General features: G+C 43.9%; 1 protein-coding gene across 6 annotated transcripts in view; it reads right to left on the reverse strand.

The window, feature by feature from the left end:
• The window catches only part of fancm (FA complementation group M), a 74,687-nt gene that overhangs the window by 2,659 nt on the left and 53,390 nt on the right, over positions 1 to 18,638 (reverse strand). For 2 of the 6 annotated variants that reach the window (XM_021584380.3, XM_021584384.3), the window contains 9 exons: positions 16,039 to 17,929; positions 15,686 to 15,774; positions 13,628 to 13,699; positions 13,279 to 13,404; positions 12,932 to 13,097; positions 12,501 to 12,607; positions 10,649 to 11,323; positions 9,812 to 10,169; positions 8,077 to 8,368 (listed from right to left, as the gene is read on the reverse strand). In XM_021584380.3, the coding sequence (XP_021440055.3) occupies positions 8,077 to 8,368; positions 9,812 to 10,169; positions 10,649 to 11,323; positions 12,501 to 12,607; positions 12,932 to 13,097; positions 13,279 to 13,404; positions 13,628 to 13,699; positions 15,686 to 15,774; positions 16,039 to 17,929 (3,776 nt within the window). The remainder of the gene's footprint in view (positions 1 to 8,076; positions 8,369 to 9,811; positions 10,170 to 10,648; positions 11,324 to 12,500; positions 12,608 to 12,931; positions 13,098 to 13,278; positions 13,405 to 13,627; positions 13,700 to 15,685; positions 15,775 to 16,038; positions 17,930 to 18,638) is intronic. The other 4 variants (XM_021584383.3, XM_090220467.1, XM_021584381.3 and 1 more) reach the window with 3 other exon arrangements.

Raw genomic sequence — 18,638 nt, forward strand, 5'->3', positions numbered from 1 at the left:
AATAATAATGCATTTTTTGGGGCCTTGTCAATGCATTGACATTCCAATTATTAGTACATTCTAAAATATGTGAGAATAATGAGGACTTGCCTGGATGCATGCATGGTGATTTTTCTGTAGCCTTTGTGACCAACGCAGGCACACATTATAAAGACATTAATAGTGGTAACAATCTCACCATTAGAATTTCACCATCCCAGTTTTTATAAATGAGAAAGCCCCCAAAAAACAGGTTCCTTTTGTAATGGAAGGATTTGTATGTAAAGCCAAGTTGAAGCCATCATTAGATGTTAGTGCCCGCATTAAGTGACAATGCCCGAGAAGCCGGTGTTTGGAGGATATATTGGCACCGATGTCGTTAGGCCCGAGACGAAGTCGAGGCTTCGAGGGCATTATCACTTTTAAACAATGGGTTACCAACATATTCAAACAATGATTGACATATTTGAATTAAAAACATTATTCTGATGAATTTATTCATATTATTTCATATAGTCCCGACACAAATCTAAAGTTGCAACCCAAGCCGGCTGGTCATTCGTTTCAGTTCGGTTGACAATGACGCGACCCAGTTGTTCAGTTTTTTTGTTCTGTATCTATGTTCCATTGTCATACTGACTGGCAACGTTATCCCTTGCTTGTTAGCTACTCAACTACGGCTAACTTACAACCAGAATAACAGCAAAGTAGCTGCATATGTTTAAGCTTTTTTCAAGTGACATTTATTTGGATACATCCATAACAATGAGCTAATAAGGCGCAATTTCGCCCGTCATAGAAAATGTGCTCACTCGTCAGGACACTGTCGTTCAGAGGAGCTAGCCAACAACACAGCTAACACAATCACTTCAAACCGGAGCTAGAAAGAATGCAAACTAGCTGCATTTTGTTTTGTTTGATATTTCTTTGTGTATACACAGTATATCCATAAAAATGATGCCAGCTGATTCATGACTTCGACTGGCTGAGAAAATCTCCCTGCCTTTCTGACACGTTCATTATCGAATTTGAATATTGAAACTATGTTGCAAATGTCAGAGAAACAGACAGACAGCAAGGTTTATACAAATCTCAGCTTTTGAAAACTAAATGTTAGTCTAAAAGAAATGTGACAATGTCTAGATGATTTTTATACTGGAGATCAAGTTTAGAAATTGCCTGGAGTGGTTTGCGCAGTCAGATGGAAGAGTAAATAGGCATTTTAATATCAGAGAATTAGCGGTGGAAACCTGTGGAATAGACACCGGCTGCAATGCGGTTTTAACCAATCAGCATTCAGGATTAGACCCACTCGTTGTATAATTAAGCAATAACGCCCGAGGGGTTTGGCATATATGGCAAATATACAGTGCATTCCCCTTTTCCACATTTTGTTACATTACAGCCTCATTCTTAAATTGATTAAATTAAGTATTTTCCTCATCAATCTACACACCCCATAATGACAAAGTGAAAAATGTTTTTTAAATAAAAACGTATTTACATAAGTATTCAGACCCTTTGCTAGGAGACTAGAAATTGAGCTCAGGTGCATCCTGTTTCCATTGTCATCCTTGAGATGTTTCTACAATTTGATTGGAGTCCACCTGTGGTATATTGAATTGATTGGACATGATTTGGAAAGGTGCACACCTGCCTATATAAAAGGTCCAACAGTTGACAATGCATGTCAGAGCAAAAACCAAGCCATGAGGTCGAAGGAATTGTCCGTAGAGCTCCGAGACAGGATTGTGTCGTGGCACAGATCTGGGGAAGGGTACCAAAAAATGTATGCAGCATTGAAGGTCTCCAAGAACACAATGGCCTCCATAATTCTTAAATGGAAGAAGTTAGGAACCACCAAGACTCTTCCTAGAGCTGGCCGCCCAGCCAAACTGAGCAATAGGGGGAGAAGGGCCTTGGTCAGGTAGGTGACCTAGAACCCAATGGTCACTGACAGAGCTCTAGAGTTCCTCTGTGGAGATGAGAGAACCTTCCAGAAGGACAACCATCTCTGCAGCACTCCACTAATCAGGCCTTTATGGTAGAGTGGCCAGACGGAAGCCACTCCTCAGTAAAAGGCACATGACAGCCCGCTTGGAGTTTGCCAAAAGGCAACTTTTTATTTTTTATATATATATATATATATATATATTTATTTCACCTTCACTTAACCAGATAGGCAAGTTAAGAACAAGTTCTCATTTACAACTGCGACCTGGCCAAGATAAAGCAAAGCAGTGCGACAAAAACAACCGAGTTACACACGGAATAAACAAACGTACAGTCAATAACACAATAGAAAAATCTATGTACAGTGTGTTCAAATGTATAAGAGCAGCGAGGTAGGCAATAAATAGGACATAGAGGCGAAATAATTACAATTTAGCATTAACACTGGAGTGATAGATGTGCAGATGATGATGTGCAGATGATGAAGTAGAGATCCTGGGGTGCAAAAGAGCAAGAGGGTAAGTAATAATATGGGGATGAGGTAGTTGGGTGTGCTATTTACAGATTGGCTGTGTACAGGTACAGCAATCGGTAAGCTGCTCTGACAACTGATGCTTAAAGTTAGAGAGGGAGATAAAAGACTCCAGCTTCAGTGATTTTTTGCAATTTGTTCCAGTCATTGGCAGCAGAGAACTGGAAGGAAAGGCGGACAAAGGGAGTGTTGGCTTTGGGGATGACCAATGAAATATACCTCTACTTTGTGCATGACAAGTAATTTTTCCAACAACTGTTTAGAGGCATATTATTTCACTTAATCTCAATTCCAGTCAGTCAGAAGTTTACATACACTAAATTGACTGTGCCTTTAAACAGCTTGGAAAATTCCCGAAAATGATGTCACGGCTTTAGAAGCTGCTGATAGGCTAATTGACATAATTTGAGTCAATTGGAGGTGTGGATGTATGTCAAGGCCTACCTTCAAACTCAGTGCCGCTTGCTTGACATCATGGGAAAATCAAAAGAAATCAGACAAAACCTCAGACAAAAAAATTGTAGACCTCCACAAGTCTGGTTCACCCTTGGGAGCAATTTCCAAACGCCTGAAGGTACCAAGTTCAGCTGTACAAACAATAGTACGCAAGTATAAACACAATGGGACCACGTAACCGTCATACCGCTAAGGAAGGAGACGCGGTCTGTCTCCTAGAGATGAACGTACTTCGGTGCGAAAAGTGCAAATCAATCAGACAGCAAAGGACCTTGTGAAGATGCTGGAGGAAACAGGTACAAAAGTATCTATATCCACAGTAAAACGAGTCCGATATCGACACAACTTGAAAGGCTTCTCAGTAAGGAAGAAGCCACTGCTCCAAAATCCCCATAAAAAAGAGAGACTATGGTTTGCAACTGCACATGGGGACAAAGATCATGCTTTTTTGGAGAAATGTCCTTTGGTCTGATGAAACACAAATAGAGCTGTTGCTGCTGGCCATAATTACCATCGTTATGTTGGAGGAAAAAGGGGGAGGCTTGCAAGCCGAAGAACACCATCCCAACCGTGAAGCACGGGGGTGGCAGCATCCTGTTGTGGGGGTGCTTTGCTGCACTTCACAAAATAGATTGCCTCATGAGGAAGGAAATACAGTGCCTTGCGAAAGTATTCGGCCCCCTTGAACTTTGCGACCTTTTGCCACATTTCAGGCTTCAAACATAAAGATATAAAACTGTATTTTTTTGTGAAGAATCAACAACAAGTGGGACACAATCATGAAGTGGAACGACATTTATTGGATATTTCAAACTTTTTTAACAAATCAAAAACTGAAAAATTGGGCGTGCAAAATTATTCAGCCCCCTTAAGTTAATACTTTGTAGCGCCACCTTTTGCTGCGATTACAGCTGTAAGTCGCTTGGGGCATGTCTCTATCAGTTTTGCACATTGAGAGATTGAAATGTTTTCCCATTCCTCCTTGCAAAACAGCTCGAGCTCAGTGAGGTTGGATGGAGAGCATTTGTGAACAGCAGTTTTCAGTTCTTTCCACAGATTCTCGATTGGATTCAGGTCTGGACTTTGACTTGGCCATTCTAACACCTGGATATGTTTATTTTTGAACCATTCCATTGTAGATTTTGCTTTATGTTTTGGATCATTGTCTTGTTGGAAGACAAATCTCCGTCCCAGTCTCAGGTCTTTTGCAGACTCCATCAGGTTTTCTTCCAGAATGGTCCTGTATTTGGCTCCATCCATCTTCCCATCAATTTTAACCATCTTCCCTGTCCCTGCTGAAGAAAAGCAGGCCCAAACCATGATGCTGCCACCACCATGTTTGACAGTGGGGATGGTGTGTTCAGCTGTGTTGCTTTTACGCCAAACATAACGTTTTGCATTGTTGCCAAAAAGTTCAATTTTGGTTTCATCTGACCAGAGCACCTTCTTCCACATGTTTGGTGTGTCTCCCAGGTGGCTTGTGGCAAACTTTAAACAACACTTTTTATGGATATCTTTAAGAAATGGCTTTCTTCTTGCCACTCTTCCATAAAGGCCAGATTTGTGCAATATACGACTGATTGTTGTCCTATGGACAGAGTCTCCCACCTCAGCTGTAGATCTCTGCAGTTCATCCAGAGTGATCATGGGCCTCTTGGCTGCATCTCTGATCAGTCTTCTCCTTGTATGAGCTGAAAGTTTAGAGGGACGGCCAGGTCTTGGTAGATTTGCAGTGGTCTGATACTCCTTCCATTTCAATATTATTGCTTGCACAGTGCTCCTTGGGATGTTTAAAGCTTCGGAAATCTTTTCGTATCCAAATCCGGCTTTAAACTTCTTCACAACAGTATCTCGGACCTGCCTGGTGTGTTCCTTGTTCTTCATGATGCTCTCTGCGCTTTTAACGGACCTCTGAGACTATCACAGTGCAGGTGCATTTATACGGAGACTTGATTACACACAGGTGGATTGTATTTATCATCATTAGTCATTTAGGTCAACATTGGATCATTCAGAGATCCTCACTGAACTTCTGGAGAGAGTTTGCTGCACTGAAAGTAAAGGGGCTGAATAATTTTGCATGCCCAATTTTTCAGTTTTTGATTTGTTTAAAAAGTTTGAAATATCCAATAAATGACGTTCCACTTCATGACTGTGTCCCACTTGTTGTTGATTCTTCACAAAAAAATACAGTTTTATATCTTTATGTTTGAAGCCTGAAATGTGGCAAAAGGTCGCAAAGTTCAAGGGGGCCGAATACTTTCGCAAGGCACTGTATATGAGGATATATTGAAGCAATCTCAAGACATCAGTCAGGAAGTTAAAGCTTGTTCACAAATGGGTCTGCCAAATGGACAATGACACCAAGAAAACTTCCAAAGTTATGGCAAAATGGCCAAAGGACAACAACGTCAAGATATTGGAGGGGCCATCACAAAGCCCTGTCCTCAATCCTCAGACCTCAATCCTATAGAAAATTTGTGGGCAGAACTGAAAAGGCGTGTGCGAGCAAGGAGGCCTACAAACCTGACTCAGTTACACAAGCTCTGTCAGGAGGAATGGGACCATATTCACCCAACTTATTGTGGGAAGCTTGTGGAAGGCTACCCGAAACTATGACCTAAGTTAAACAATTTAAAGGCAATGCTACCAAATACTAATTGAGTGTATGTAAACTTCTGACCCACAGAAATAAATCACTCTACTATTATTCTGACATTTCACATTCTTAAAATAAAGTGGTGATCCTAACTGACCTAAGAAAGATCATTTTTACTAGGATTAAATGTCAGGAATTGTGCAAATCTGGAGTTTAAATGTATTTGGCTAAGGTGTATGTAAACTTCCGACTTCAACTGTATTTTCCAGCACTTGCGCTGTTGTTGCATCGCATGTGCCATCAAAACAGCTGTTCCTCACTTGACTGTCATTCAGAAAATTCCTTCATGGATCAGATGATGTGTAATAATATCACAACATAATTTAACAGCTCCACGCCAAATGCGCATCCAACGAGTATTATGCATAATTATTCAAGAGTCCCGTTATTGACAGTATCAATTTAGGTTTTAAGTATCACAGTAAGGTGACTCTTTCGGTTAGAAGCATTCGATTTTGCAATGGCATGCATAAAAACTGTTTTCATCCCGTAACATAAGGAGACACAAAATGTTACGTAGTTACACTGCATTTCCGAGATCTCTTTACAAAAAGCTGTCTGACAGCTAGAGCCAGGATTCAAGTTTTATTTAACTAGGCAAGTCAGTTAAGAACAAATTATTATTTACAATGACTGCCTACCCCTACCCCAAACTGCCTCTGGAAGCAATGTCAGCACAAAAACTGTTTGTCGGGAGCTTCATGAAATGGTTTTCTAAGATCACCATGAGCAATTTCAAACGTTGGCTAGAGTGGTTTAAAGCCCGCTGGCATTGGACTCTGGAGCAGTGGAAACGTGTTCTCTGGAGTGATGACTCACGCTTCACTATCTGACAGACTGACGGACGAATCTGGGTTTGGCGGATGCCAGGAGAACGCTACCAGCCCGAATGCATAGTGCCCACTGTAAACTTTGGTGGAGGAGGAATAATGGTCCTTTCCTGTTTCAGCATGACAATGCCCCCATGCACAGGGAGGCATACAGAAATGGTTTGTCAAGATTGGTGTGGAAGAACTTGACTGGCCTGCGCAGACCCCTGACTTCAACCCCACTGAACACCTTTGGGATGAATTGGAACACCGACTGCGAGCTAGGCCTAATTGCCCAACATCAATGGCCAACCTCACTAACACTCTTGTGTCTGAATGGAGGCAAGTCCCCGCAGCAATGTTCCATAATCTAGAGGAAAGCCTTCCCAGAAGAGTAGTAGCAGCAAAGGGGGGACCAACTCCATATTAATGCCGATGATTTTGGAATTAAATGTTCGACGAGCAGGTGTCCTCATACTTACAACAGAAAACCGAGGTAACAATGCTTAGAGAGATGACTAAGCTAAGGACCCTGGGACTAAACACCTCCCTCTGCAACTGGATCCTGGACTTCCTGACAGGCCACTCCCAGGTGGTAAGGGTAGGCAACAACACATCTGCCACGCTGATTCTCAACACTGGGGCCCCTCAGGGGTGTGTACTCAATCCCCTCCTGTACTCCCTGTTCACCCACGACTGCGTGGCCAAACATGATTCCAACACCATCATTAAGTTTGCTGACGACACAACAGTGGTAGGCCCAATCCCGACAACGATGAGACAGCCTATAGGGAGGTGGTCAGAGAACTGGCAGTGTTGTCCTGGCACCACAACCTCTCCCTCAACGTGAGCAAGATAAAGGAGCTGATCGTGGACTACAGGAAAAGGCGAGCCGAACAGGCCCCCATTAACATCGACAGGGCTGAAGTGGAGCGGGTCGAGAGTTTCAAGTTCCTTGGTGTCCACATCACCAACTAACTATCATGGTCCAAACACACCAAGACAGTCATGAGGAGGGCATGACAAAACCTTTTCCCCTTCAGGAGACTGAAAAGACTTGGCATGGGTCCCCAGATCCTCAAGAAGTTCGTCCTGCCATCCAGGACCTATATACTAGGCGGTGTCAGAGGAAAGCCCATCAAATTGTCAGAGACTCAATTCACCCAAGTCATAGGCTGTTTTCTCTGCTACCACACGACAAGCCAAGTTTAGGCCCAAAAGGCTCCTTAACAGCTTCTACCCCCAAGCCATAAGACTGCTGAACAATTAATCAAATGGCCACCAGACTATTTACATTGACACCCCCCTCCATTTGTTTTGTACACTGCTGCTACTCGCTGTTTATTATCTATGCATAGTCACACCACCCCTACATACATGTACAAATTACCTCAACTAACTTGCACTGACTCTGTACCGGTACCCCCTGTATATAGCCTTGTTATTGTTATGCTACTTTTTTACTTTAGTTTAATTGGTTAAATATTTTCTTAACTCTTCTTGAACTGCACTGTTGGTTAAGGGCTTGTAAGTAAGCATTTCACCGGTCTACACTTGTTGTATTCGGCACATGACAAATAAAGTTTGATTTGATAACAGAGGTAATGCTAACTGACACGCTAACAGAGATGCTAACAGAGCTAATAATGCTAACAGTGATGCTAACAATGGCAGTTTATTTCCCCTACCTGTTGACCAGGTGGCCCACCGATCTGAAGCTGTGGCTCATGTTGAGGGCATTGACATAGCTGACACAGGGCAGCGTTCGGTAGAAGAGTAGCGCCTGCTGCCGGTGACCTTTGACCTCTAATGGCACGCTAATAGCCTGGCCCTTCCTCTGCTCCATTCGGGCCAGTTCAGCCAGTAGGGTGGCGCTCTCCTCAGGCCCCCTACTCACCAGGAGTCGGACGCCTGCCCTCACCAAACTGGCCAGTGTGCTGTCGTAGTAGCGTGTAGGTTGGAAAGGACGGGAAGCTTCACCTATGGGAAGAAGGCAAGGAAAATGTACAAAATATGAAGAATAACGAACGGTAGATCAACTTCCCAAAAATGTTTGTCTGATGATAGAAAGGCAATGCTGAACCCTTTAAATACTGTCATGTGGGATCTTTCTGGTTATTGTGTTACAATCAATATTTTATCAAACTCCCATATACATTCTGTCATCGGTCATCGCTAGACACACTTGATATAGCTTGCCCTCCTGTCCGCGTCATTAAAAGTTGGGCATGCAGTTCGGAATCAGAAAGCTCTTTGTTTACCTAGCAGTGAGTGGATATGTTTACTGTAACTTCAAACGCAGCTCATGCAAGTTAACAAACATTGCAGATGTCATCAGAGGCTTGATTACCTAGCAAGCTAGCAAGCCAACGAGGCAAGGTAAAATATCACAAATAGAGCTAGATCAAGCCAGAAGAATAATATACTTGTTGAACATACTGTAGCTATTGCCATCAGTCCTGCATGTTTTCATGGTCATCACTCACTGTTAAAGAGTGACTGCCCTTAAAAAACATCTTCTTGTTTTGAAAATGGCCTATGTGGCATTGATAAGACTTAGAAACATTTATTCTAGTGTCAAAATGTACTACAAAGTGTAAATAGGTTAATTTTGGTCATAAAGTCTGTCTTTATGGATACCGTAACAGTCTTCCATGGGTTGGCAGTACCCACGTAATCATAAGTGCAGCTGCACGCGACCCAATCATTAACGCCCATGGTCAATTAGCTTTGACATTCGATATCCCAATGGGGCTAGTTAGGGACCATCAGTAAATTAAACAATATTTTAAATGGTCAATTGCTCCAAACCTCAAACCAACTATAAATTGTAGAAATTCATACACAAATATTGAAAGCATTTAATGAGACAACTAAAATATGTGCAAGATGGAAATATTGTCCCATTTACATTGTGTAATTTATTGACAGTCCCCAAATATTCCGAGAGATGGGCTATCCAAAGTCAAACCAGCTTTGCGATGGTCGCACACCAGCCGGCTGAAGCTAATTGGCGAAATAATTAGTCTAACTCTTCCTACCTGCGAACACACACAAGAGACACCCACATCAAACCAACTCACTTTTGAATTAGTCCGCTAACATTTCTTAATGAACCAAATCGAAAACGAGGCCAAATAAGGAAGTGCAGTTGCCCTTTAAGTTTGTCAAGGTCCCGACTTTAGCGTTAGCTATCCCACTTCAAGAGCTTTTTGGTGCTGGTGCATCATTCGAATGTGACATTTGCTTGTGGAATGGATCCAAATGAAAACACAGTAAGCTGGGCAAGCCAAATCAAGTGGCTTCTGTCACAATCAAACAAAAGTGACGTGACAAGCATAATGTAGAAAATCAGGAAGTGACCCCACAGGAAGTATCCCAGTCAACAGGTCTGTCAAAAAGTGAGTGCGTGCCCTCCCTCACTTGGTTTGGTGCGGTCCTTCTCTACGATGAGACAGACCCGCTCAAATAGGCTCTGCAAACTGGTCACCCTCTCCACAAGCCGTTTGCGGTTCGGCATCCCGGCCAACTCCGACTGGCACTGCCTCTCGACTGCCATGCGGTTACTGACCACGAAGTCGCAGCCGTCCAGCGAGCAGACGTGGGCCGCGACAGCGCAACGCTGGCGCAGGCTGGAGACCACATCCACGCAGGCTGTGATACAGCGGCTGTCCACCAGTACAGCGACAAGGCCCGATGGGTTCGATGACGAGGCAGGGGGCTTGCTTAGAGTGGCAGCCTGACCGAAGGAGCTCTGGGCGTGGGGTGCTGAGGAGGTAGCCTGGGGAAAGACACAACATAGACATTTAGGGAGAAATCTAATGAATTACTACTTCTGAAATCCAGATTCCCGGAAGATTCTATTCCATTCTTCTATTGTAGGAAAAGTTTGGCCTAAAAGGATGAAAATAGGTAGAACAGTTGTTGTTTGTACTCTGTACGGATTCAAACATCTGTTATTTACAGTAACTAAATATCCCTTGGTATGTGACGCTATTACAGTTTACTAACATCATAGTACATAGATTAGCATCTAACATATCTGTGTGACCTATATGGCTGTGTATACACGGGCAGCCCAATCAGATTTTATCTCACTAATTGGTCTTTCAACCAATCAGGACAGCTCTGTAAAAGAGTGGATGTGATTGGTCAAAAGACCAATTAGTGGGAAAAAAAATAGCAGAATTGAGCTGCCTGTGTAAACACAACCTATTTGGCCTATATCATGTGGACCATATCAGTACATTACTACATTACCTGTGGCTGTTTACTTGAGAGCAACAGAGACTCCGACTGCTCAAAGTCCAGCTCCTCAGACAGGAGGGCCTGCTGATGGAGCCTCTGGCGACACCTCTCTTCTTGCTGCTCCTCTCTAGGTCCCCTCACGGAGCTCACTGAGGAGGTCCTGCTGGTTCCACTTGGGGCGCTAGGCTCCATCACAGAGTTCATAGAGGCTCCACTGAGGACTCTAGGCCCCACCACACAGCTTGCTGTGGAGGCTCTGGTGGATCCACCAGGGGGCACCTGCTGCCGTGGAGCTTTAAACACCCCGTCATTCTGTTGCTGTAACTCAGATAGCCTGCAGATGGCAGCAACACCTTCAGCTTTCACACCATGTCTACTTTTCTCCACTTCTTCTTCTGAGCTGGAGTCCTCCAAATGCACTATGCGGGAGCGCTTGTTTTTCCCAGCAGGATTAGGTTGAGGGTCAGCAGCCCTCTTGTCCAGAGTGGCAGGCCCGCTCCCAGCCTGAGCCCTGATGTTTCGGATCAGCGCCTTGCGTCTGGTGGGGTACTGCCTCCTCCCCTCCACGAACGAGTCCTCGTAGATAAGCTCCAATGGGACCTCCTCATCCTCCTCGCCGAGCTCTTCCTCATCACTGGCCCTCACCACAAAGCTGTCCTCCGCGTATGTCTCGTCCAGCTCAGGCACCTATGGACAGTTTGGAGAGAAGCTTAAGCAAAACATTATAAAGGTGATTGAATCGGCTAACTTTGTTTCTTTACTTCTATTCATTGTTTCTTTAAAAACTTGAAGTAATTAAGTCATAGATAAAAAAATTAATAAATTCTCTAATCCAACAAAAAAGGGTTAAGTGGCTTGAAAAATCCGAGGTCCAGTGGGGTTTAAAGTAAAAAAGACTTTATTTATCCTTCATAAACACCTATAGATTTCAGCATAAAGCATTCATCAGAAAAAAAAGTCAACTTGAGTGCATTTGTATTTATTATGGATCCCCATTGGCAGCAGCTACATTTCCTGGGGTCCAGCAAAATTAAGGCACTTTATACAATTTTAAAACATTACAATACATTCACAAATTTCACAACACACTGTGTGCCCTCAGGGACCCCTACTCCACCATTTCCACATATCTACAGTACAAAATCCATGTACAAAATCCATCCATGTGTGTGTGTGTGTGTCTGTGCCAATGTTTGTGTTGCTTCACGCTGTTCCATAAGGTGTTTTTTTAATCTGTTTTTTAAATCAAATTCTACTGCTTGCTGTGGAAAAGACTTCCATGTAGTCATGGCTCTATGTAGTACTGTGTGCCTCCCCATAGTCTGTTCAGGACTTGGGGACTGTGAAGAGACCTCTTGTGGCATGTCTTGTGGGGTATGCATGGGTGTCTGAGCTGTGTGCCAGTAGTTTAGACCGACAGCTCGGTGCATTCAACATGTCCTCTCACAATACCTCTCATAAATAAAAGTAGTGATGAAGTCAATCTCTCCTCCACTTTCAGCCAGGAGAGATTTACATGCATATTATTAATATTAGCTCTCTGTGTACATCCAAGGGCCAGCTGTCCTGCCCTGTTCTGAGCCAATTGCATTTTTTTTTTTACTCCAAGCAGTTTAGTCATCTCAACTTGCTCAATTTCCACATCATTTATTACAAGGTTTAGTTGAGGTTTAGGGTCTAGTTACTGTTTTGTTTAGTGAGTGAAAAGGGTACAGTTGATTAAAAATCATAGAATAAAACTCTAAGGGACAGTTTCCCAAACACAGCCAATTCCTACACTAAAAATCATGTTCAATGGACTAACCTCTGTCTGGGAAACCAGCCCTAAGATTAATAGACACCAAAGAAATCCTGATAATCCTACCTGAGAGAAGATGTCCATGTTGGGGTGTAGCTTGTAGATCATTTTGAACTTGCCAGCCACAGCAGGGCTTCTCACTGACTTTAGGTAAACCCCCTGCATCTCAGAATCTGTGAGTGAGAGTGAGAGAGTGAGAGAGTGAGTGAGTGAGTGAGTGAGTGAGTGAGTGAGTGAGTGAGTGAGTGAGTGAGTGAGTGAGTGAGTGAGTGAGTGAGTGAGTGAGTGAGTGAGAATGTTCATGTTAGGGAACACCGAAACAAAACAATACATAGTGCAACAGAAAATGAAAGTGAGCAATTCTTAGGTATCTCCCCATTTTAGAAACGCTTTATTCTATTTCATGCCCAGTGAGTGAACTGTATAATAGGTGACTAAAGCGCTGTATAAAACCCATGTTGTTGTTGTTATTATTGTTATTATATTTGACCCCTCACCGTTGATTCCCTGGGAGCACTGGGTGTTGCTCACAACGAAGCCCTCCAGTGAGCGGTTCTGCTCTTCACCGTCCTCTTCGTCAGATGACACCTCCCCCCCCTCGGACAGCGCCGCCTCCTCGTCCAGAAAGTGACGGGCTCCTCGGTGGTGGTGCTGCACGGCCTGCTGGGAAGGAAATGTTGATTCAAAGAAGTAGATTACTGTATTACTGTACCCTCCAAAAGACACAGAGGTTGGAGCAATTCGTCAACAAACAGAGAAGGTAGCTGAACAACAACACACTTAAAATGACCCTGGGCTACTGACCAGCACGTCTCACGTGAGATGTATTTGACACCTGACTGACCTTAGCTTTCCCATGCGACGCGGATGGTTTCACAGCCACACGGGGGGGCGCTCTTGGCTGTCGAACAGAGGTATTCTGGAAGTCATCGTCAGACATCGCCTCCCCCTCCCCCTCGCTCTCATCTGACTGGAAAATAGGTTTTAAAGGACATGGTCAAAGCCATATTAACTTCATTATGACGGTCAGAAAAAAAGTGTTTCATTGTAATCCACAAGTATTTACTTGATGCTAGCTTGTACTGAATTAAGTAAAATATAATTGAGAGAAAGAGAACCAGACACACAAGCGGCTAGAAGCGACGAGTTTGATAACGATACTTTAGTGATAGTGGTTATAGTAATTATCTTACAATGCGTGCCACCGCATGCTTTGACTTCCTGGTCACTTGTAAAGGAGAATCCACATCACTGAGAAGCATTGACTGGGAGAGGAAATATAACAAACAATGGATGAACAGAATCATCAATCATCAGAATCATTTGAATATATATTTTTTTAAACTTGGGTCCCACAAAGAATTCTCTCTCAAACAAATAACTTCCTTTCCCCAGACACTTCTGCATTTGTATCATTGATATTCTACATAAGGCGCAAAGTGTAAATCTTTAGTTTAGAAGCCCACGTGACTATTCTGACCCACTCATGCTTTCTGCAGGCTTTCTTTATCTCTGGCAAGGCCATGTATGCAACTCTGTGGTGAATAGTCTGGTATTGTCAAAACCGGAGTTGTCTCAGAGAAAACAGATGCTTTCCAAAAAGAGGCCAGTCTGAATAGAGAAATTGAAACAAAATAGATCTTCGCAAAAGCAGTCTGCGAGTCTGTTGCCATGCCGACAACACAGACTATGCTTAAAGGCTTATATAGAGAAGTGAGATACATCAGACCTCGCAATATTCCGACGAAGTATGGTATCATTACTATTATATTGAGCACTTCTTAAAATTGGGCACATATGCTCTACAGCCATGGCAAACAAAGTGTGGAAAAGATAAGAGGACGGAAATTTGACATGGTAGGTTACATAATAGAAATGGATGATTGTACAGTTTTGATGGTAGTGCAACTCAATGCACTACTACTGAACAAAAATATCAACGCAACATGCAACCATTTCAATAATTTTTACTGAGTTACAGTTCCATATAAGGAAATCAGTCAATAGAAATGAATTCATTAGGCCCTAATCTATGAATTTCACATGAATGGAAATATAGATATGCATCTGTTGGTCAGATACCATAGGTAAAAAAGGTAGGGGTGTGAATCAGAAAACCAGTCAGTATCTGGTGTGACCATTTGCCTCATGCAGCGTGACACATTTCCTTTGCATAGAGTTGATCAGGCTGTTGATTGTGGCCTGTGGAATGTTGTCCCACTCTTCAATGGCTGTGCGAAGTTGCTGGATATTGGCGGGAACTGGAACACACCGTTGTACATGTCGATCCAGAGCATCTCAAACGTGCTCAATGGGTGACGTGTCTGGTGAGTATGCAGGCCATGGAAGAACTGGGATATTTTCAGCTTCCAGGAATTGTGTACAGATCCTTGTGATATGGGGCCGTGCAATATCATGCTGAAACGTGGTGATGGCAGTGGATGACTGGCACAACAATGGGCCTAAGGATCTCCTCACAGTATCACTGTTCGTTGTCAGTTACTTATGCCTGCCCATACCATAACCCCACCACCACCATGGGGAACTCTATTCACAACATTGACTACAGCCCACTGAAGTCGGTTACGACGCTGAACTGCAATCAGGTCAAGACCTTGGTGAGGATGACGAGCGCGCAGATGAGCTTCCCTGGGAGCTGTCCGGGTGGCTGGTCTCAGGCAATCCCGCATGTGAAGAAGCCGGATGAGGGGGTCCTGGGCTGGTGTGGTTACACGTGGTCTACGTTTGGTGATGCTGGTTGAACGTTCTGCCAAATTCTCTAAAACAGTAAGCATGCCAATTGCACGCTCCCTCAAAACTTGAGACATCTGTGGCATTGTGTTATGTGACAAAACTGCAAATTTTAGAGTGGCCTTTTATTGTCCCCAGCACAAGGTGCACCTGTGTACTGGTCATGCTGTTTAACCCGCTTCTTAATGTGCCACACCTGTCAGGTGTATTAATTATCTTGGCACAGGAGAAATGCTCACATTTGAGATAAATAAGCTCTTTGTGCATATAGGAAACTTCTGAGACCAACACTTTACATGTTACGTTTATATTGTTGTTCAGTATACGTAAGTTATAAAAAGAAACATTAACACCACGACATGACTAGAATTAGAGACCTAGTGCAAGTGTTCACCATACCTACATTTGGTGGTTGTGTTTGACAGAATGAAGATGCATTACTGAAGGCTTACTATATAGTCCTTGATACACAAGGGGGAAAGTAGCTAATTGGGACTTACCACGGGAGAAGACAAGGGGTTCGCCTTGACATGATGATGAACCCGCTTACGGGTGATAACCTCCTCCTCACTGTCACTGGTGCACAGGCCTGCGGCGGGGGACAACAAATCATAATGCACATGCCCGAAGAGCTTACCCACTCACAAGCACAAACGGTCAATGCAAAGGAGTACCAATCTGACCTATCGCTCATGATGCACTACCTTGATGAGATGTGTTGGTCAGATTGTCAGAACACCTGCTAATTTCTCAACCAGGTATACATATTAACAAGGTGGCTTAGTTGTTTGTGAATGGGAAACTAGGGGACACAATGAAATCAAGCACCTGTAATAGTTGGGAGTGAACTAACCTGGATGAGGGGGGTCCAAGATGGATTTGTGAGACAAACTGTGTCCCATCTCTATTGAACCATTTCCTGGGTCCCCCGCCTGAACTTTGGGAGTCTGGGCATTCTGTAAGGTCCCCTGGTATTTCCTCTTTAAGAATGAGAACGAAGTGGATGGGGTGGTGGAAGGACCAGGCAGGAGAACTCGCCTCGGTCCTAATGTGGGGATTGGTGAGAACAGAGCTCCGCTCTTAAAGGTCAGAGGAGAGGTCTGAGGCGAAGCCAGAGCAGAGGTGTCTGCCCTCTTCCTTCCCAGACAGGCTGTCAGGGGTGTGGACACGCTCTTCCTGTGGAAACTAAAGGGGGGAGTGGATGAGCCAGAGATTTTTGGCTCATTCACTGTGGAGGAAAGGGGTGCTTCCTGTTTTTTGGACCCATGGGGTGAAGTTTTTGAGGGGAACTGACTAGGAGCAGCCTCTGTGTCCCCTTCATCCTCCTCCCAGCCCAAGTCAAAGTTGACAGAGAACAAATCCTGAGAGCAGACAAAGTTCTCAAAGTCCTGAGCAGGTTCCTGCTGCGCTACAGGAGAAGCATGGCTACGACTAGGTTTGACCTGATACACCATCTTTGTTTCTGTCACACTTTTACTTGACCCTATTAACCATTCCCTCTCCGGAGCCTTCAGGGGGCTAGGTATTCGGATACTGACGTTCTCTGGCGTAGGGATGTCCGGAATGGTCATCTGGAGGAAGGTGCCGTCATCTCCAAACAGGTCCATGCTCTCGTCCAGGTTGGTTTTAGAGTGCCTGGCTTTAAGCTGGGTGGGATGACATGGTGGCTTGAAGTCCGCTTTATCATCCATATCATCTTCCTTTATGTCATTGCTGTCATCCTCAAAGACCTCATCCCAGCTAGGGCTGCCAAGGGCACTTTCCCTACCCATGCTTTCTGCTGGCACAGTAATGGGTGATGAAGGGGAGTGCTGCTGATGAGGTGGTTCGCAATGGCTTTCACAGTCTAGAGAACCAACGTCTAAATCAACATTGGGAGATTGAGAAGCAGGATCATCAAAGTCCTCATCCACTTCCAGGGAGAAATTCACGTGGAATGTCTGACCCACATCCAGGAGTTCATCCAGAGGTTCAACCGGAAGTGTATGTGAACAGTCCTTGGTGGTGAAAGGGGTGGGCCCAGGGTCAAACTGAGGGCTGTCCAGGTCAAAGTGCAAAGCTGGAGGAGACCTAGACAGAAGCTCTGTCACGTTGACTAGAATGACCCTCAAGCTCTCTAACTTCTGTCTCAGGGGCTGCAACTTGGGGACAGCAGCATCCCATTTGGGCAAGTAAAACAAAGCCTCCAGTTCAGAATCTTCATCTGACTTGGGTTCACGGTCTGCAATTGAGGTCAACTGATTGAGGTCAATCTGTTCTACAGCAGCAATGCAGTTCACTGATTCGCTCTCCAAATCCCTTGGAGAATTGACCTCTGAATTTTCACTCTCGTTGTCGAGTATGATACAGTCAAAATCCATGTCCATGATACGCTGGTCACCCGTGGAGGAGAGTGGCCAGAGGCCTGGGTGATCTCGGAGGTCATGAGTCACCTCCTTGTGACATTCTGAAGGGACTCGGTTCTTTATCAGGGTCCATGGAGAGACTAAGGTTGTCTCTGCTTTAGAAATGCTTTCCCTCTGCACTTCCTTTTTGAGTTCTACACGGTCTAGGTCAGCTGAGGAAAGGCAGGAAGTCTTCTGCTTGTGGCTCAGGTTGGCCATTTTGGTTCTGGATTTAGTCATTTCTCCCTCTTTCTGCTTCTTTCCTTTGGTGGACTTTTCCTGCTGTGCTTCCTCCGTGAGGCCTATGACATCTGCTTTGTGGAGGTGGGGCAGCAGCTCCAACTCATATCTGCTTTCACCCTGTCAGATAAAACAAACAAGACAATGAATTTAACTACAAAACTTTTTTCTTATTTAAAAAAAAACAACAAAAAGTTTGGTTGAAGTCTGGCAAATTTCTTCAGATGTTGCACAAGCTATTGTTTCATAACGCAAGTTACAGATTTAATACTTCCCTGGTACGACACACAGAGTTGACTGGTTATATAAACAACAAGACATTTGACACAGTGCCTTTAGAAAGTAATCATACCCCTAGACTTATTCCACATGTTGTGTTACAGCCGGAATTCAAATCAAAGTGAAAACATGTTATCAGTATTCCGTAGGCTACGTCTTCATTCAGCGGATATGAGAAGTAGCATTAGGTTTAATGCTTAAACAAGCCCTGATGTTTTATGTTGTGTACAGTGCCTTCCGAAAGCATTAATACCCCTGGACTTATTCCACATTGTTGTGGCAGCCTGAATTCAAAATTGATTAAATCACTCATCTACTCACAAGGTTTAGCAAATGTATTGAAAATTAAAAAACACAGAAATAGTATTCACACCCCTGATTCAATACTATGTAAAAGCACCTTTGGCAGCGGTTACAGCTGTGAGTGTTTCTGGTTAAGTCTAAGAGCTTTGCACACCTGGATTGTGCAGAATGTCCCATTATTTTCAGAATTCTTCAAGCTCTGTCAAATTGGTTGACAACCATTTTCAGGTCTTGCCATAAATCTGAA

Source organism: Oncorhynchus mykiss, chromosome 25 (assembly GCF_057628025.1).
Source record: "Oncorhynchus mykiss isolate SJ-2025 chromosome 25, ASM5762802v1, whole genome shotgun sequence".
Lineage (NCBI taxonomy): Eukaryota > Metazoa > Chordata > Actinopteri > Salmoniformes > Salmonidae > Oncorhynchus > Oncorhynchus mykiss.